The 21,248-nt window shown below is 40.5% G+C and overlaps 1 protein-coding gene across 2 annotated transcripts in view; it reads left to right on the top strand.

The window, feature by feature from the left end:
* PNPLA7 (patatin like phospholipase domain containing 7) overlaps positions 1-16,855 on the top strand; it is a 413,102-nt gene extending 396,247 nt beyond the window's left edge. For both annotated transcript variants that reach the window (XM_040324512.1, XM_040324513.1), the window contains 2 exons: positions 11,777-11,886; positions 12,682-16,855. In XM_040324512.1, the coding sequence (XP_040180446.1) occupies positions 11,777-11,886; positions 12,682-12,765 (194 nt within the window). In that variant the 3' untranslated portion in view covers positions 12,766-16,855. The remainder of the gene's footprint in view (positions 1-11,776; positions 11,887-12,681) is intronic.
* Positions 16,856-21,248: the final 4,393 nt, after the last annotated feature.

Here is a 21,248-nt window from a genome sequence, read left to right as displayed (position 1 = left end):
TATATATATATATGCAATAGAATGTGCCTAGTATAAGGTGGTACTCTAATGGCTAACCTGTTGGTGCCAGCATTTTAAAAGCCAAGCAACATGCAATATCACAGGGCTAGATTGGCCCTAAAAATGATACCATCAAAATGTTAATCAGTGGGAAAAGCTAGTAAAGGTCCCTTTTAGTTCAACACAATCAGCGCTGGATTGTGTAGGTAGTAATGAATTTGTATGGAACTGGCTGACGAGACCAGGAAACTCCCTGAATCATCTTAGTAAGGGTTGGACTTACTAGCATGCTGTCCAGAGAGACCATTTCCCCCTCCCAGCATTTCCCATCAATAACAATCGACTGGAGTCAACCTCCGCATGATTCTCTGCTGTCCTCCCAGCAGATCTCATCTCTCAGCCAATACTTCCTCCAGTGATTGTCATCGGGTATTTCATGTTTCTCAGGGCTCCCCAGGGCTCAGCGTCACTGCCCCGCTCTTTGAAAATCCCATTATATGCAGACGTCTGTTAAGCCAACGTATTCATTAAGCAATTGGAGAGAGACCGTCAATTAGTTTGTATGAAAAAGCTGCCGACATCTGGTGCTATTCTGGCTGGCTCGAGTCCATCTATCCCGAAATAGAATTCTCCTTCATGTGCAACCATGAGAATAGTCCATTGTTCCAATGCAGACCTCAGATTGTGATGTTGCATTCCAGCAACTGACATTTTATTTTGTATTGTGTACTGATTCATATTATTCAACTAATGGAGGCTTCATTGGTCGTTTGAAGCCTAAGGACTTGTTCACACTTTTGAAGTGTTTGATAAACGTTAAAGCGTGTTAAAACCACTCCGCAAATGTAAAAACATTTTATATGGAAAGTGACAGTACAGGAAATAAATACATTTTAATGCCCCACAACCGCACCGCAAATGCCTGCCAGAGTGTTGGCAAAGCGTTACCATGGACTTGAATGAGAGGCGTTGAAAGGCTTCAAACGTCTCCAGGCTCAACATGAGGAAGTTGAGAACACTAATGCTTCATGTTTTGATAATGAGAACAGAACCGTGAACTGTCTGTACATTGTATCATTTGCATAGGTGTTTGAGGGGTGTTTTTAACGCCCCTCAAATGCCTGCTTTTAATGCCAGCATGAACTTGGCCTATCTCCAGACACATTTTATATTTTTTATTCAGAATCGAGTAAGGGATTTTAAATGTTCTTTCAGGTTTGTGTTCCATCTGTAATTCCAAAGTTAAAGTGGAGTTTTTCAGTTTATTAAAAATCAACAAAGTGTAGCTGCTAACTTTTAATAAACACACACTCGCCTGTCCCACGGACCAGCGATGTGGACACCCAAAGCCCCGGTTCTCTCCTCCCTTCTCTCCTCTGCGCTGGCATTACTAGTGTTAGCACCCAGCTGTGACAGCTTGCGGCTTTCCAGCCAGGTGCACACTGCGCATGTCAGAGTCGTGCTGCGCTGTCCTGAATGGCCAAGCAATCTTCTGGGACCTGTGACGTGTCCCAGAAGATTGCAGGGAGGATTCACCTAGGTGGTACGGGCAGATGTGGTAGCTAGGTACCCACTCCCCCCCAAAAAAAGACATGCCAAATGTGGCATGTCATGGGGTTGGGACTCCTTAAAGCGGAAGTTCCACTTTTGGGTGGAACTCCGCTTTAAGATTTTCCCTTCCTTCACCTGCATGGTTGTCGCCAGAACAGAAAGGCACAGTCAGCAATAGCAAAGCCCAACGTTGTCTAGAATGGAAGAGGGGATATAACCTTTTTCTCAGGTTGTTTTTGCTGCCAGTTGGGGAAAAAATGTATTCTTCATCGCTTTATCCAAAACTAGAAATAAAAGTTTGGCTTTATAAAAACCATTGAAATCAGAGGAAGATTAGACATGCACCCTCAGGCACTCCAGGCCACCAATGGGTGCACACAGGAACAGTCTGCTCTCCTATACATTTCTGTATAGATGACCTCTATAAAACCTTACATCCAACTCGGCCGTGTACATTCCCCTCCTCCCACCATTCCTCCATCAAATGTAGGCATCTCTCCCCTGACACCATTGGACTAGAGGTTTCCTTCTTTTGCTGACCCACTTAGGCTGCGTTCACGCCTAAGCATCCCGGTAATTGGCCGCATTTCTGAGAATGCACAGAAAAAAAATGTGACAAAACACTCTTGGCTCAGTGCCCAAAAAATGTATGCAAGTTACTTTTGGCATGTTTGTCTAGTTTATGGTAGATAATTGAACTGAATGGGCTGTCCTATGCTGTCACGTGATAAACACACCAAAAATGCGTCGCACTTACGCACAGGTGTGAATGTGACTGTAGACGGACAATTTTCTTCCAAGTTTTTCAACACTTTAACAATTCATAGATGTGTAAAGTCTAAAAGCAGGGAAAGTGTGGAATATTTAATATTGTGATTAGGGCTGCAACTAACGATTATTTTCATAATCGATTAGTTGGCCGATTATTGTTTCGATTAATCGGATAATAGCCTTAAAAAAAAAAATAGCATTTTTAATTTTTTTTTGGGCCAATTTGTTGTTTTTTTTGTTACTGGCCGATTAATCGATTATGGAAATTGTAATCGATTAATTTCATAATCGATTAGTTGTCATTTAATCGATTAGTTGTTTCGGCCCTAGTTGTGATACATTTTGAGATATTACTGTGAAGTTCAAATGAAAATCATTTCTGTGCTCATTTGTTTGGCCCTTTTTATTAGGAAGTGTAATCAGAGAAAAGGCATGTACAGTATCTGATGAGGTTACAAAATACCGCAACAGAATGTCACAATTGTGATTCTGTTGCTGACAAGAATTCAATAGGAACAGGATCTCTATGGAGGACATGGTAAAGGATAAACGCTCACCTGCTTGCATAAGTCGCTCTCTTGCTGGCTGCAAGAGTGATAAAGGATTAGAGATTATGATGTAGGGGTGCAAACAGATCCATGTCCCAAGGAGAATGGCCATGGAAGATTATGGAGTGGTCCAAGCAAAGTTCCAGGACTCTTTAGTGCAGCTCCTCTTGAGTTTCTAACAAAAATCAGTAGGTTGTTGCCGCGGAGATTTGCACTGCGGCTTATTAACACCAATGCAAATTTAGCTTAAGAGAAAGTCTCTCCGATCCCCAGAAATAAACCAGACAGGGGTTCTGATCAAACCCCACTTTACCAGAAGCTAACAAAAACAGATTTGACTGGACAACTTTAAAGGGGTTGTAAAGGTTCATTTTTTCTTTTCTAAATAGGTTCCTAAGCTAGTGCATTGTTGGTTCACTTACCTTTTCCTTCCATTTCCCTTCTAAATGTTTTTTTTTTCTTTGTTTGAATTTCTCACTTCCTGTTCCTCCTCAGTAAGCTTTCCACCATCATACGAGCGGTGGAAAGTCATTTAGAACAACTTACTGAACAGCTTACTGGGGAGGAACAGGAAGTGAGAAATTCAGACAAAGAAAAAAAAGTTTAGAAGGGAAATGGAAGGAAAAGGTAAGTGAACCAACAATGCACTAGCTTAAAGTAACCTATTTAGAAAATAAAAAATTAACCTTTACAACCCCTTTAAAGTGATCCTTTACATTTCTTTAGACGTCTGTATGAATAAATTCATGGGAAATCACAATATAAAGCAACAGCACAACTTTTCCAAAACCTTTTGTCATTTAAAAGCAGTCCTTCAACTCCCAACAAGTGATTCTTGCCTAGGCAGAGATCATATCACCAGTTTGCTGCAAACAGGAGAACGTTTTTTTCTTAGTCTCCTCCTATTCCTCTAAGGCTCGGTTCACACCAGCGCGACTTCTGATGCGACACAGAAAGTCGCACAACAAATCAAAACACATTGGTTTCAATGGATGTTGTCTTAAAGAGTACATGCAGTCTGCAGACATCCCAACCTGCAAAAACGAATTTCAGGGGGGGTACATGTGTCAGTCGTTATTTTTACGAATTGATTTTTTTTACAATTTAATTTGCATTAAAATTAACAATTTGGGGGAGGGGAGGGGATTGGGGCAGTGGAGAGTTTTCGTAGGACAGGGGGGAATGGTGTCAGTTTTTTATTTATTTAGTATTTTTAGCATATATTTTTTTTATTTTTATTTTTTTATCAGCCCTGTTGGGTGGCTTTGGTGACATATCTAAACAGACCCCTGATATCTCCCCTTTGAGACAGAGAAAGGGACTGAGGACACAGATTCCCCAGTCCCTTTCTCATCATTGAAGATGAATGGAGAGGAGACTGAGGCTCCTGTCCATTCATAAACTGAAGCAGAGTACCACACAGTTTACTATGCTCACTTATCACAGGAGCGATCAGTAGCGAATGCTCTCTATGGGGTTGATTTACTAAAAGTGGAGAGTGCAAAATCTAGTACAGTTGTGCACAGTAGCCAAATCGGCTTCTAACTTCAGCTTGTTCATTAGTTAAGCTTTGACAACAAAACATGGAAGCTGAATGGTTTCTCTGCAGAGCGGCACCAGATTTAGCACTCTCAAGTTTTAGTAAATCAACCACAATAGCCCATTTAGAAAAGGAATAAATCACATATTTACCAGCCCCTTAATCCGCTCTCCATCAGATAAGAACACGACTTTGATGGATCAGAGCTCTTTTTTTTTTTTTAAACCCTCCCCTCTCCTCCCTAGTCATCCACACATCGCGTATAGGGGCTGCCCTTTGCGCAAAAAACGCCCCAAAGTAGTTCAAGAAACTTTTCAGTTGTACAGCATAGCACATTTTGGCATGTTTGTAGCGCATTTTGTCACACAACAAAACATGCTTCTGCTGACCACAATTGGGTTGTCATTAACAGTTAGCCTGCATTCACCTCTGGGCATTTCCGAATGCTCTGCAGCCCAAACAGAAAACGTGCGTTTTGCTGCGCCTTTCAGAAACAACTGGGAAAGGGAGATTGCCATTTAGGTTACATTCACATCTCCAAGCTTCCAAACGCATGGCAACCTATACAGAAAATGCACAACACGCGTTCTGAAATGCAGAGATGTGGATCCAACCTAAATGGCAAGCTTTGTTTCCTGCCATGCCATGCATTCGGAAACATGCGGATGCCAATGCAGGCTTAATGGCAACGCAAGCGTGATGAGACTCATTTTCAAAATGCACGTCAAAGTGAGTAATTTCTGTGCGGGTTGTAGTAACGGAAGTGCGACATATGTTTGCTATGCATTTCCAAAACACATGGCAAAGTACGTGTTTTCTGTGCAGATTGCCTTTCGGAAACACAAATTATTTTAATAAATTCTTTATTTTACACAATTTTTCCTTTACATGCTTCTACATAGTCTTGATTCCACCAGCATATTACACTTCATTAAATACATTTAATTATTTCCAGACTTAGTACACTCTTAATTTTCCCATTTTCCCTCCCTTCCCACTCCTCTCCCAAAAAAAAAAAAACCCTCTCTCTCCGGTTCCGTTCCCCATCCCTTCTTTTCCACCAGTCGTCTTTTTTTTTTTTTTAACCTACTCATTAGCCCTTGTCCCCTCCCCTATATGCCATATATGGGGCCCATGTTTTTTTGTACCTCTCATCTTGGTCTTTCATTGTCCGAGTGAGATTCTCCATTTGTTGGATTTCTGCAATTCTTGCAAGCCATTGTGCTCTAGATGGAGGATTTTCACATTTCCACAGGACTGGGACACACGCCCTTGCTGCCACCAGCAAAATGTCTCAATAAAGAGTTTTTGTATTTTTCAACTGAAATTGGGATATCGAACAATAAATATTTGGCCGGGTTTTCTCCTAGCTATAATCCTCTTATTAATTCTATAGTTTCACTTACCATTTTCCAAAATTCTTGGATTTTCACACATTCCCAGAATATATGTAGTATAGTTCCTTCTGCTTCCTTGCATCTCCAGCACTTTTCTGTTATTTGGGGATATATCCGATGTAGGACTTTTGGTGTTCTGTACCATCTGGTAAGCATTTTGTATTCCCCCTCCTGGTATCTGCTTGCCACTGATGCTTTATGATTATACCTCAGAATCCTATCTATCTGCTCCTGAGAAAATACTATGCCCAGATCCCTCTCCCAGTCCCTAAGAAAGGTGAGTTCCTGTGGGGCTTGTAATTCAGTTAATTTAATGTAAAATATGACAGAGAGTGTTTTATTCTCCTTTCAGACATGTCTCTTCAAAACTTGTCAATAATCTAACTTCAGTATACGTGTTAGATTGAGTTCTGATATAAGCATTTAATTGCATCTTCCTTAAGAAATCTAATTCTGATGCTATTTTATGTTCTATCTCATTGTTTGACATTATCTGATTATTCCTAGAAAAATGAACATTCCTACTGATGCCTCTCTGACATATTTCTCTTAATCTAGAATCTATAAGGCCTGGCTGAAAAGCCGGTGTACCCAAAATTGGGGGCCATCGCACTAGGGTACCTTGAAATATCAGTTTTTAAAAAAAATCTTTTTGATTGCTATTAGAGTGGCACCTATTGTCGGGTGTTTCCTCGCTTCCTTTGATATCTCTCCTTCTGGTATCCATACCAATCCCTCTAAGGGTATATCTATCTATTACTGCCTGTTCTGTTTGAACCCACGGTTTCTTCTCGCCTGTCCCACACCATTTCACTACTCTACCTAAATGAGAGGCTTCCTGGTATCTCACTGGATCCGGGACCCCAATCCCTCCTTTTTCTTTTGGAAGTGTTAAAATAGTTCTACGCACTCTTACCGGTTTTCCTGCCCAGATAAACCTCAGGAACCTCGATCTCAAATCCTTCAGAAAATTGGGGGGAATCTTAAAGGGGTGGTTCCCCTAAAAATAAACTTTTAACATTGCATTTCCCACATTAATGACAATTAGAATCGGCTGGTTTTATTGAAAAAAAAAAACGTCCGTAAGTACCGTTTGCTGTAGGCATTCTCACCGCCACTCCTGGGTACGATGGTGGGGCTGGGCGTTCCTAATTGATGGACAGGCATCCGACCGACGCATACATCGCGTCACGAGATGCCGACGGTGCGCATGCGCCGTATAGAGCCGCACCGACGTTCGGCTTTTTTCGGCATCTCGTGACGCGATGTACGGTACTTACGGACGTTTTTTTTTAATAAAACCAGCCGATTCTAATTGTCATTAATGTGGGAAATGCAATGTTAAAAGTTTATTTTTTAGGGGAACCACCCCTTTAATTGGTAATGTTTGTATGAGATATAAGAGCCTTGGCATCACATTTATCTTTACGGGAATCAGTCCATCTAAAGTCAAATTGTGTAGTAATCATCTGTAATAATCGCCTATTCATTTCAATCCCCATTGCCTCTGATTTCCCGTAATTCACTTTGAAATTGGAGATCCCTCCATACTCTCGCAACTCCACTAATAATGACGGTAAAGAAATAATAAGAGAAGTTATAAAAAAATTAAATCGTCTGCGTAAGCAGCAATTTTCTGTTCTTCTCCCTTGATGGGTAAGCCCTTAATGTTTGGATTAGCTTGTATTTTCCTCAAAAAAGGCTCTATTATCAGAATAAAAATAATAGGTGAAAGTGAGCATCCTTGACGTGTGCCATTATAGATAGAAAATGGTTCCGAGACTCTCTCCCCTACCTTTACTCTAGCCTTAGGATTCAAGTATATTTCTGTAATCCACCTCATCGTTCCCTCTCCCAGTCCTATATGTTGTAGAGTTGCTTTCAAAAACATCCAATCTACTCTGTCAAATGCTTTTTCCGCGTCCGCGGAAACTAGTACCATTGGTCTGTGTTGTTTTTGAGCTAAATAGATCGCATTTATTACCCACTGTTTGCTTCCCGGCGTAAATCCTACTTGATCTGGATGTATCAATTCTGACATATGTTCTATTAGTCTCATAGCAAGAATCTTTGTAAATATTTTAAGATCTACATTAAGCAGGGAGATCGTGCGGTAACTAGAACACTGGGAGGGGTCTTTTCCTTCTTTAGGGATCACCGTTATATGCGCTAAAAGAGTCTCTGTCGGCATATTTTTCCCTTTGCGTAGTGAATTGTAAGCCGCTATAAATCTTGGGGCCAATCTCTCAGCAAATAGTCTGTAATATGACAGAGTGTACCCATCAGGGCCTGGTGCCTTCCCCAATTTCAAAACTTTTATTGCCCTTCTAAACTCATCTATACTAATTGGGGTGTCCAGTTCTCTTATAGCTTCTTCCTATATCTTTGGTATTTCTGATTCTCCAATATACCTCCTTGACTCCTCCAGTTTCTTTTGAGCTTTTTCTAGGATAGGTTTCCTTTCAAGATGATATAAATTCTCATAATATTCTTTAAAGGCCTGTGCTATTTTCTGAGGAGTATTAACCATTCCATCTTTTTGTGTTTGAATTTGGTTAATCTGACTTTGCGTCTTTTTTTATTTTCCTTAAGAGCGTTTGCTAACATTCTCCCTGGCTTGTTCCCAAATTCATAAAACATCCGTCTCCCTCTTGTTAATTTGGCTTTTGCTTTGTCAATAAGCAAGAGATTAAGTTTTTCCCGTAATCTCTCTAGTTTTTTTCCTGTAACTTTTGCCAGCGATTTTTTATGAATTGTTTCTAGTTCTCCTATCCGTTTAAGCATTGTGTCTACTTGTTCATTTAGTCTCCGCTTCCTATGGGAAACCATGGATATGAGCAGACCTCTTATTACACATTTATGTGTTTCCCAGATACCAAAGGGTGTTGTATCCCCTTACTCATTGATTTAAAAAAAATAATCTAATTCCTGTTTCAGTTTCTCCTCATATTCTTCCTCTTTTAGGAGGATTTCATTTATCTTCCAATGCCACTCTCTCCTCTGTCTTCCTCCTATTTCAACCGTACAGCTTGTGGGCGCGTCATCTGATATTGTGAAGAGTCCTATATCAGCTTTTTTCAAGGAGGTGATCATACTTTGAGATAACAACACATAGTCAATTCTGGTATATGTGTTATATTTCGCTGAAAAGAACGTACGGTATAATCCCTGTCCCATGCGTGAACAGTTCTCCAACTATCTATCAATTGCAATTCTTGAAGGAGTTTTTTTTGCTTTTCTCAGTCTGATATATGATAGATGGGAAGCAAGCACCTTTCGAAGAGTTTCTCAGCGGATCTAAGGCTATATTAAGGTCACACCCAATCACCAATGCTCCCTCCTTATGTCGTTGTACCCTCTGTAAGTTTAACTCCAATGCATTTACTTGATCTGTATTTTATAAATATATATTGACCAGTGTGATCTTTTGATAGCCTAGAGTTCCCTTTACTATCAATAGTCGCCCTTCGTCATCCGTAATTACCCCAGACTCTGTCCATGGTATCTGTTTGGAAATTACAATAGAAACCCCACAGCTTTTTGAAGTTTGTGATGTGCTATGATATACTGTTGGGAATCTATGATCTGTAAATCTTGGGATATTGTCCCTTCTGAAATGCGTTTCTTGTAAGAAAATCACCTGGGCCTTAGATCTCCCTAGTTCCGTCATCAGTCTTACCCTTTTTTTTATGGGATATTCAATCCTCTGATGTTATTATATGACATAAATGTTATCTCCGTCATTTCTATGCTCACTGATTATGGCAGCAGGGAAAGGATAAGACTGGACCAGGATCCAAGGGGACAAGGGAGGGGAATTGAACGGAGAGAAGAAAAAAAAAAAAAAAAGGACCCACCCCCTCCCTCTCTAACCCAACCTTATTTAAATTGGGAATATGTCTAGATGTGATTCCGGATCTGACCTATATCCCAAGGAGCAATAAAAAACAAAAAAACAAAACCCCCCAACGCCTCCGACTTATCCTCTACCCGGAGGAAAAGTGTTTATTTTGGCAGGTGTAATTGAGCAGAACAGAATCCGCACCGAGCGATCCAAAACCCTACACTTTAATTTTCTATATGACCTACATCATAGTCCCTCCCCCCTCCCCCAAAGGGGGAAAAAATACACGAAAATTATACACACAAAATATACAAAAACGTTCCTCTCCTCCTTCAATTCAACTTCTAAATATATATACTTATATTCCTATACACTTTATAAGTATTTTCCTCCCCTTCTGTTTTCTAACCGTCTTTTAACTCGTATCTTTTTAATTTTTTTTTTTAACCATATCACGTATGTCGCGTAAGTATATTACTATGAATACATCACATACACTCTTATACATTTATTTGTCTTATAACCCTAAATTCCCTTGAGGGTTCTCTCTATTCTACTACCCGCTTCTCTCTTTAAACCAATATTTACTAGAAAACCAAAGAAGAAAACGAAAATGTACACATATATTCCTCTCAACCCCATTTATCCAATGCCTCACTCAAGGGGCAGGGGAGGGACAAAGGAGAGAAGGAGCCGAGGAGAAAAAAAAAAATCAAAAAATAAAAGTTAATTCCCTGCCCCCCCCCCCCTCTCCAGTCCCATTATCACACCCAAATGAATTATTCCCCCACATTTCACATTCCTCCTGTTAGCAATACTCTCTGTTATCTCCAACCAGTGGTAATCTGCCCCAAAGGAGAGCGCGAAAAAAGCCGGCTTCACTCGCGGAGGGCGGGGGGGGTGCCGGGCTGACACCCCCCCTAATGCGCGGCACCCAGGGCAGAACGCACCCTCGCCCCCCCTTGGTACGCTGGCCGGAACAGCGGTGATGCGGGCAGGCAGTGGGAGATGATGTCATCTCTCTGCTCGCCTGCTTCACCCCTAACAGTGTAGCGTCAGGGCTGTGTGGGCGGAAGTGCGGTGATGACGGCGATCTCTCTGCTCGCCTGCCACCTAAGCACCTCAGGATTTGCGGCCCACCGGTAAACAGGCTTCGGCCCGGTAGTTGGAGACCCCTGCCATAGGAGACAGAAATACCCAACATGTTTTTAAAGATAATTATTTTGGATTCTTCTTCAGGGGTACAGACATTCACAGTGTATTTATTCCTTTTTGTATATGACATTATTGAAACCGCTTTCATAAAAACATGGCACAAAAAGATCTGCCACCGTCTTGGCAGCAGCCATGATACACCATGGTCAGTTTACAGAGAGGGGTGGGGAGAAACTGGCAGGATCAGCCAGGATTTTAGGTGTTACATGGGGCCAAATGATACAGGACAAGCACTGTATCATATAACATGCTTTAAAGGAGCAGGATCCATTTTTTTTTTTGGGGGGGGGGGTTAACAAAACGTTTTAAGGCTTTAGAACTACTTTAAAGTTTGACACAAGTTAATTAGCAGGTACTATGCACTTAACATACAAAAATATCTGAGTCTGGCCCCAATTTAAAAAAATAAATAAAAATGTAGACTGTAAGAGGAGTTGTATTTATTTATATAAATAATTGCTCATTTTATTTTTACTGTGAAAATAAATGATCACTAGCAGAGGATACTAGATACATTTAATGATCTGTTAGTACTGCTTGGTCTATTACTCATCCCAAGAGCTAATAATCTTTAGATTAAACCATATTGTTAAATTCTCCTTTCATCTTCACGGTATGCTACATTGGACAACAGCCAACAATTGCAAGAAAAGCAATGAAATGTTTTATTAAAAGTGGAGTGGATAAATATGACTTCTGTTTACCATTTCAGTGATGTCCTTGTCACATATTTCTCCTGAAAAGCCAGTTGGAATAAAAAGTGAACTACCACATAAAATAAATAAAGTACGGGAGCTGTAACTGGTATTTACGCAACTGATGTCTTCCTTCTATCTCACTATTTATTACTTGTAAGATTTGCCTTTTTTACTGTTATCAGGTTAACCTTCTTATTCCGCCTGTCTTGTAGATGAGTCAGATTATCAGACAGAATATGAAGACGAAGACAATTCAGACTTCAAAAGAGAGGACTATGTCAACATGCTGAGCAACCAAAGTGATGATGTTGTTTCTGACAGCGTAAGTGGCTTCATCTTAACATTCTTGATTTACTTAGTTATATTGGGCATGAATACATTTTTTTTTGTTGCTTTGGCATTACAAATAATAAATGGTTACAGATCACACTACACAATCACTACTATATTGTTTTAGTTATTAACCACTTGCCAAACACGATAGAGCCGAAAGACGGCTACAGAACGGTTGTCCAGTTCTTGGAGTCTATTGACGTCTTTCCAGAACCCTGCCCATCTGTGATCACTGAATCCTTTGGACACAGCCGATCACAGTGGACCTTTACCATGTGATCAGCTGTATCCAATCACAGCTCATCACATGTAAACAAAAGCTGGTTATCGGTATTTCCTTTCCTCAGGGCTGTCACTGTGTGAAGAAAGAAAAGACAATAACCGGCTATCCTGTGGCAGGGGACATTTACACTGATAATCAAGGCATTCACCATCAGTGCAGCCGCCTGGTCCATCAGCACACATCAATGAAGAGGAAAAATTCCTTATTTGCAAAATTTTATTTTATGTTTTTTTTTAAAAAACATGTGTGATAAAATACTTTAAAAGAAAACTCGATCTGTCCCAAAAAAATTATAACAATTTAATTTGGGTGCATTGTTGTATGTATGCGCAATTGTCATTCAAAGTGTGACAGCGCTAAAAGCTGAAAATTGTCTTGGGCAGGAAGGGGGGTCAAAGTGCCCAGTGTCAAAGTGGATAATATATTGAAAATTCTGTAAAAGATTCGAAATAGTTGACTTAAAAACTGTGATACTTACAGACCTAATGTTTTTAAATCCAGGACGAAGATGCAGAGATGGAAGTGCGTCAGCGCACCGGGGTGGTGAGATGGCAAGCACCTGACAAAATCCAGGAGAATAGTTGAGTCGTGAAAAGCTGGGGAAACTCGCTGTAGGCTCCTCCTCTCAGGTTGAGTCACGCCATGCAGTCTCAGGCGTTACACCTGAACCGTTACTCTCTCCGTAGCATGCGGTACATGGCCGGGAGGACAATAGCTGCAATAGCAAATGCAGAAAGTGCTGATTAAATGAAAATATGGTCGGAGAGAACCAAAAACAATCTTTTAAGCCTTAAGTGCATACATTTCATGCTTACTAGATGACATTCGGTTGAGCCTTAAGCTCATTCATATATTTCATGTTTAGTTAATGACAATAGTTTTGGAAAAAATGAATCTATATATAAAAATTGATAATTTAACAAGTTTATTTGGTAAAAACTCAAAACTGTTAAAGCTATAGGGCATTTATAATATCTGATAGCTGACACTGTTTGTGTGTTTTCATTACTGGAGATCTTGCCTTATGTTCTGCTTCCACTAAGAGGGTATAAAGCTGTGTGCCTCTTAACCATTAAGTTGTTTTATTGAGGTGCCATTAGTTGCTGCTGGTACACAGTGACCTTGTTCATTCAACATTGTCACCCCTAAACCAAGCCTTCCTTGTTAAGGAATGGTTCAATCCTGCCCTATGTAATAACACACTTTATGGGAAGAATCCTAAAGGGAAAGCTAGCTTTGCAATTTTTATTATATATGTTCAATACAGCGCAAGTTGCAGAGTTCTCATGGTTTTCCTTTTAACACCAATAAATCCAGTGTTTAAGTGCCTAGATTGCCAGCTCAGTGTCTAAATCCCAGTAGCCCTTTGTAAGCATATTCAGAATAGGTTAGAAACTTGTACTACCTACTCTCTCCCTCCTGATTGCTAGGACAGACCTTTAAAGTACAATACCAACCAAACATCCTAATTGTATTTTAGGATCTCTGCTGTGTCTCCTCACTTCCTTACCCAGGGGAAACCCAGGGCAGTGACATGGTCATCGGTACCTAGTGAATTCTATATCAGACCATATAGAAAAGGGAAGCCTTGGGTGTCACCAGGACAGGAAGTAGTGAAATATTTCCAACAGGCATTTTGGCAGAGGTAAAAGAAAATAGAGAGGATCTAAAATGTCCTTATTTTAGAGTAGAAGTCTTTTTTTGGGAACCAAGAAAGGGATATGAGGAAACTTCAATGAAAAATGTGTCAATTGATTATTAGATAACTATATAATATATGTATATTGTTTGGTCTGTGAAATGTGAGAGGATGGCTTAAAAAGGGTGAGCTTCATATATTAAAAACCCATTTTATGACTTTGTCCGCCATGACTGCAGGAACATATATGCAGATAATAGAATGTGGACATACCCTGGCCTACTCAATATTTATTTACAGATAGCCTACACACAGAACAGTAGGGCTAGTGGAAGGCAGTTGCATTCATTTGGGGCTTCTTCTGGAATTTAGAAGAATTTTACTGCTTAAAGTGGAACTTCAATCTCTCTCAATTAACATTGACCATTTTTAATCCTTATGCTGCTAGTATTAGTAAATTTTTTTACATCTATTTCTTCAGTTACTTCCTGATTTCCAGGTCTTTGCAATGACGTCCTATATCGTCAGAGTCTTCAAGAGGGTTTTTTTCAGCTAAATATACCCCCCTGCCCACAAGCCTGAGCTAAGGGCAGTTTGGTTCAAAAAGTAAACACTACATGAATCATCTGCCCTTACTCAAGATGACCACAGCCAGAAATGCTAGGGGGTGTTTTTTAAAGTGATTTCTTAGCAAATAAAGCATGGATAGATGGGTAAGTTTGCTTTGAATATTAAAAATTAATTAAATATGGTTTGTGGTGCTTAGAGACAGTTTAGTTCCGCTTTAATTAAGCAGCCTCTTCAGATCTGAAGAAGCTAATTGGATAAAAAGTGAAATGTCTTCAACATTACAGAACAAGTCCAGCTGAATGTGACTGCTATGCCATGACCTGGATAAATGAGAACCTTTATAATAGATCCATCAGCTGACTTGAGCACAGCAGAAGATAACTAAAGGTACTGACATACATTTCCACATCAGAGCCCAAAACTTGTCAGACTGCTTTCCAGTCCAAACTCATCATGACAAAAACTGCCTAATCACCCCCTTTTTATTATCCAACATAAAGCCACTTAAGTCCTGTTGAATAAGACGTTGTACGCAAGTTTAAACTGTATTAATGAAAGTATCAAATAAACCTTCAGGGTCATTTTTACAGCAGTCTAAAGATTCCCAGTAAGGGACACAGTTATAGAACAAGGGCAAATATCCCTGATCTCACCAGAACAGCTAAAACTGGAGGCCAAAGCTGCTTTTATGTACGTTGTATAATTTGCATTTCTTCATTTCATAGTAGTTAGGATTTAGAAGTGAGAATGCAGCTTACCAAAAACCTGCCACAAGAGAAAAATGTAAGCTGCTCTCTTCTAAAATGCTGGTGGCATGGCTTTAATGCCGATGCTTTGTCAAGAATAATTTGAGTCTCTGACCAAGTACAGAGATAAAGGATTCCAAACACTGATTCTGCTCGCTCGAATTACTCTATCACTGGCAGCTCCCATGTTTCTCTTATAGCAGGTCATGCACTAACCCTCAGCCCCTAACCTGCCAATTTGCACTCATACACTTGATAGGATGGAAATATTTATTGTTATTTAACCAACCCTCTGCCAAATGTGAAATATCATCCATCAGGGGTGTCCATGCCTGCTTGTTACAGTCACCTCACTCTGTGCCTGCTGTCTTATCTCAGGTAAGTGGCCTGCTGGTATATTTCATTAAAAATAATACAGCCACAGGAAAAGGACTGAACCACAAAAAATCCAGCAAGGGCTTATAGTAATACCACCATGTTTGGCTATATGAACACTCAAGTAATTATTGGTGCAAGTGCTGATGCTTTATCTGTAAAAAAAATTGTAGAGAAGCAAGTGAATCCTCTACTTAAATGGTAGTCATCCCCTCCCCCCTCCAAGATTGTCCCTTTTCTTAACCACAGAGACCACCTAGCTTATTAACAGTGAAAAGGAGAGCTGGGTAATAAAGGTCTCCTGAACACCCGCCAACAAAATGGCCTTCTCACTGGGTGATACAGTACTTTGAAGGCCAACAGTACGATGAGCCCTGGTACATGGGGAAGTTCCACAACTTAACTACTTAATCTGAGAAGCAGGCATGCCAAAGATTGCTCATTCTCCAATGCATGGTACATGACATTGGAGCAGCTATCTTATTAGCAAGGTCTTTCGTGACCAGTCTGGTTTTGGAAAAGACCATTTGCATGCAGGGTATGGGGGACTTCCCACTCTACCGAAAGGCCATGGATTTAACAGCATCCCTCATGACCAAAGTGGGGCAGGTAGTGGCACTACGGTGAACCCAAATATTCAGTGTTAGAGGCTGCATACTTTAAAGGTTTATTCCTTGGCTACCCATTGTCATGTTGCTGTTCTCTGAACACATTTTAGACTTTTTCCCATGCATCCATCGGTCACCAAAGTGCAAATGAGCATTAGCATCCATTCACCATAAAGACCTGCAATCCGCTTTGGTGACAATTGTATGTGCTCTGCATGCGTGTCAGACAGATACAGCAGCATTCGCTCTATGCTGCCTATACACACACATCAGTTCTTATGAAATTTTGCATAATCAAGGTGAATCAAGTATGAATTACTGGGCATTCAGCCATGGTTCTGATATGATTCAGCGCTCATATGCCCAAGCCCTTGGCAGCTCTCTGATGAGGCAGCACAGTATTCATTTAGCCAGCAAAGAGTGAAACAGTTTTTCTTCAGCTAGTGGGAGACTGGATTTCCCCTGTCTCGTATGGACCACTGCTTTAGGTCTTGTTCTGCTGCTTCTCTGGCCATTGTGGTTCCTTCTTTAGATTTTATTTTTTGCCAAATCCAGCACTCAATCATAGGCCAAATAGAGGATGGGATTATCCAGCAGGCAGTGCTCACAGTGCTGGTGACATGTCTGGCTGGGGGAATTTATAATTACAGGGATGTTTGGAAGAAAATGTGGAGATATCATATATGTACTAACATATTTTATAAAAAAAATAAAATAAAAGGCCTTTGGAGATTAAACTTTGTCATTTGTTTTTTTTTCTTCTAGCCCATGGTGGTCATTTCCAGCTGCAAAGGCAGCAAAAAATAGGACAGAGGCTGTAACCCTTCCCTATTTATCAAAGCAAACATGTTTATTTTACATGTAATTGGTAATCGCATATTTTTAATATTGAGTTCTGTTTATATTGCATGCAGCCTGGTGCATAAAAAGTCACAACCTCAGCAATGTTCATTCTTTTGTTAGATACCATCACGTCTAAAGGGAAGTCTGGAGTGCAGCGTTCATTATTATTACACTGAGACTGATCATCTTATTAAAACCAAGGCAGACGCTCTCACCAAACATTCATTTGGCAGTAGCCTTTTTTACAAATGATTTAATTACTAATACAGTAGGCAGCATCTAAAGCATACACGGGCTGAAGATCGGGAGACATCAGCTCGTTCAACAAAAAACGTGCGACATTCGCCTCGTGCGTATGTCAGCCAGTAGAGAAACAGCAGCCAACAGATCAGCGCTCTCTGCCAACGAAGGAGATGGCTGATTGGAGTGTTAGTGTTCTTTTTAGTACATCAGTTCCAACTAAAGCTGTCTTTTTGTTTTTTGTTCTCAATGCAACTATTAGTGTGTTTAGACTATGGGTCATGCAGCTACCTTCAGACGATTGGATACTGGAAAACAAAACTGTAAAGGACAGCCCCTAGTATAATCCACTCCCAGCAAGCCTCAGTTTTTTTATTGTGCTGTTAGTTGTACAGGTGTCTTTAACCACTTGCTTACTGGGCACATAAACCCCCTTTGTTTCCAGGCGAAATTTCAGCTTCCGGCACTGCGTCGCTTTAACTGACAATTGCGCGGTCGTGCGACGTGGCTCCCGAACAAAATTGGCGTCCTTTTTTCCCCACAAATAGAGCTTTATTTTGGTGGTATTTGATCACCTCTGCGGTTTTTATTTTTTGCGCTATAAACAAAAAAAGAGCGACAATTTAAAAAAAAAAATTTTTTTTTTACTTGTTGCTATAATAAATATCCCAATTTTTTTTAAAAAAATAATTTTTTTTTCTCAGTTAAGGCCGATACGTATTTTTCGACGTATTTTTGTAAAAAAAAAAAAAATTAATCGCAATAAGCGACTGGTTTGCGCAAAAGTTATAGTGCCTACGAAATGGGGGATAGATTTATGTTTTTTTTTTTGGTTTTTTTTTACTAGTAATGACGGCGATTTGCGATTTTTTTGTCAGGGCTGCGATATTGCGACGGACGTATCGGACACTTTTGACACAATTTTGGGACCATTCACATTTATACAGCGATCAGTGCTATAAAAATGCACTAATTACTGTATAAATGTGACTGGCAGTGAAGGGGTTAACACTAGGAGGTTAGGGAGGGGATAAATGTATTCCCTCATTGTGTTCTTACTGTGTGGGGGGAGGGGACTGACTGGGGGAGGTGACCGATGCTGTGTCTCCATGTAAAGAGACACAGCATCGGTCTCCTCTCTCCCTGACAGCACGTGGAGCTCTGTGTTTACGTCCACCCGGCAGTTGAGAGCCGCGCTGTGGACGTCTTTCGACCATAGCGCGGATCTCAACTGGTTAATCTGAGAAAAATAAACCTTTTTAATGATGTTTAATATTTTTCTTTGCCAATTTTTGCATTAAGGTTCTTTTATTAAGCTTCTCATAGCCACTGCAGCTTTCAGAATTAATTGACTCTGCAGCAGTACCTTCGGGGACTATACCTGTACCCCACCAGGAAGGATATGCAAGGCCGACCAAGTAATCAGATTCACTGCTTGTCATTCCTGAGGGTCCCTGTAGAGGACATCGTGCCTCTTGTTTTATTGCTTAAAGGGTCACTAAAGGAAATTTTTTTTTTAGCTGAAATGACTGTTTACAGGGCATAGAGACATAATAGTTAACTGATTCCTTTTAAAAATGATTAAAAATTGATAAAAAAAACAATCATATAATGTGCCTGCAGTGTAGTTTCGTTTTTGCTGTTGTTTGCTGGTTCTCTGATGTACAGAGAGCCACTAGAGGGCAGTCAGCCAATAGAGAGCAGTGATACTTTGTCTAAAACTCCTCAGCACCAATCCAGTTTCGTTTTACACACAGTAATCACACCTCCTTGATTTAGTGACCACCGTGAGAAATCTCCCAGTACTGTGGTTATCAGGAAACAGGCAACCAGGAAGTGTCCAAAACAGAGAGGATTTACAGCAACATCAAAGCAAAAACGAACAATGAGGACATGAAACCAGGACTGCAGCAAGGTAAAGGAAGCTATTTAGCTAAAAAAAAAAATTCCTTTAGTGTCCCTTTAAATAAGTCATCATTCTAGCCTAGAGTCTGAAGGATAAAGTTCTTCCCTTTTTCTTTTATCACACACTCTACCAGATCTGTCAATGCTTCATGGAATTCTCAGCATGAGGCACCTGTTCTCCAGATTTGCAAGGCTGCCACCTGGCTGCCACCAGATGGATATTCAGGCCTCTTTTGATGCTAGTTTTGGGTATAAGTTGCTTCAGATTTCCCTCTGTTTGTTACATGGACCTGTTGGTGTTTTTTGTGTTGCTCCCACCGATCAGCTGCTTTGCTTTTGGACATGACAAGACTACGCTTAGCCCTTTTCACACGAGCTGTCCGATCAGGTCCACCTGTCAGTTTTTCAGACGGACCTTATCGGACCATCCAGTCTCCTCTATGGAGCGGAGGATGTCAGCGGACACATGTCCACTGACACCCGCTGCTATCAGATCCTGTCCGCCAAATCCAGACGGATGATGGTCCTATTTTCCATCTGTCTGGCGATGAAAAAGCAGTCCATTTTTATCTGATCTCCCCATAGAGGAGAGCAGGACTCTAACCGGTCCCATCGCTGCACAGTGAGCGGAGACGGACCTGACATCTGCCTGCTCAGAGGGGATCAGCGGAGCGATCCCTGCTAAGCAAGCGGAGTGCGTCAGCCAGATCCCTGCCCTGTGTGACAGGGGCCAAGGATCTTGTGTCCTGTAAGGTACTATTAATCAGTTCCAGTCTGGGCTAATCCTGATATTCCTCTCCTACATGTAAAAATCATATACACACGGATGTGTATATATATTTCCTGGTAGTTTGCTAAAATATAAAAGCTGATGTCACGCTAAGTAAATAGATAGCAAACACGTTGCGCTTTGCACATACAGGCCCCTCCCTTCTGTTATTATGGTTCACTGCTTATTGCTTGCTACTAAACAGGCTTACTGGGAGTGAGAGGAGTTATGCTAAGACTGCCCTTACAACTTTGTTTTTCAGCGTCCAATCGCCTGAAGGTAGCTGCATTACTCCTGGTCTAAGAATAAGATCCTGTGCCCAGTAATGTACTCCCTAAAAAGCATGTTACAGTCAAGTCAAAAATCATATTTGTATTTTAGCAGCCCTCCCACTTTCAAAAAGTGTGGCAAAATGTATATACAACTATGCGGCACCCTCTTCTATAGTGAAATCCAAAAAAAAAAAAAAAATGGCACTGTGATCAATATGTGACAAATATCTACAGTACTGTGCATCCAAATGTCACAAAATTATATATCACCAGTTCGCATGCTTATAGTATCTCTCACATTTCATTATAAATCCATAAAATAACACAAGAAACCCCACAAATTAAATCATCCACTGCGTGCTCATGTATTATAAGTATCCTCACCGTCATGTAATGTGTATCCCATCAACTTCACTCAAATGCCCTCATCTCAACACTTGGACCTAATATCAATGTTATCAATAATCCTTCCCTGAGAAAGTCACGAGGACAGTGACGTAACGCGTGAGAGGAGCCAGGTGAGGCCGACAGCTGCCGGGTGTTTGGATTGTGGCTGCACAACTTTTTTAAAGGCACATACGTTCTGCTTCTATTTAAGTACATTTCTTTTAATAACATTAGAACACATTAATTCGTACACCATGAGAACCCTACCTGTGTTTCTTTGAGACCACTGGAAGACGAGGATAAGAGGCTGAGGGGCCATTTAATTTAAAAAGGGACATCAACCATCTAATACCACCAGGGAAAGCGATACCCAAGTAAGATATCTGGAAAGGAAAAACCATCTTATTTATGCCCCAGGGGGAACAAGCGCATTAGACCTAACCACATATGCTATAAGGTCCAAGTGTTGAGGTGAGGGCATTTGAGTGAAGGTGACGGGATACAAATTGCATGACGGTGAGGATACTTATAATGCATGAGTACGCAGTGGATAATTTCATTTGCGGGACTTATTGTGTTATTAATATTATTGTTATTTTACAGATTCATACTGAAATGTGGAAGACCGATATATTATAAGCATGCTGCCTGGTGATATGTAATTGTGTGTCATTTGGAGGCACAGTAATATAGATACTTATTTGTCACATATTG

Source organism: Rana temporaria, chromosome 9, assembly GCF_905171775.1.
Source record: "Rana temporaria chromosome 9, aRanTem1.1, whole genome shotgun sequence".
NCBI classification, from domain to species: domain Eukaryota; kingdom Metazoa; phylum Chordata; class Amphibia; order Anura; family Ranidae; genus Rana; species Rana temporaria.
The sequence above is the reverse complement of the archived record's forward strand: the minus strand, read 5'-3'. Positions and strand labels throughout refer to the sequence as shown.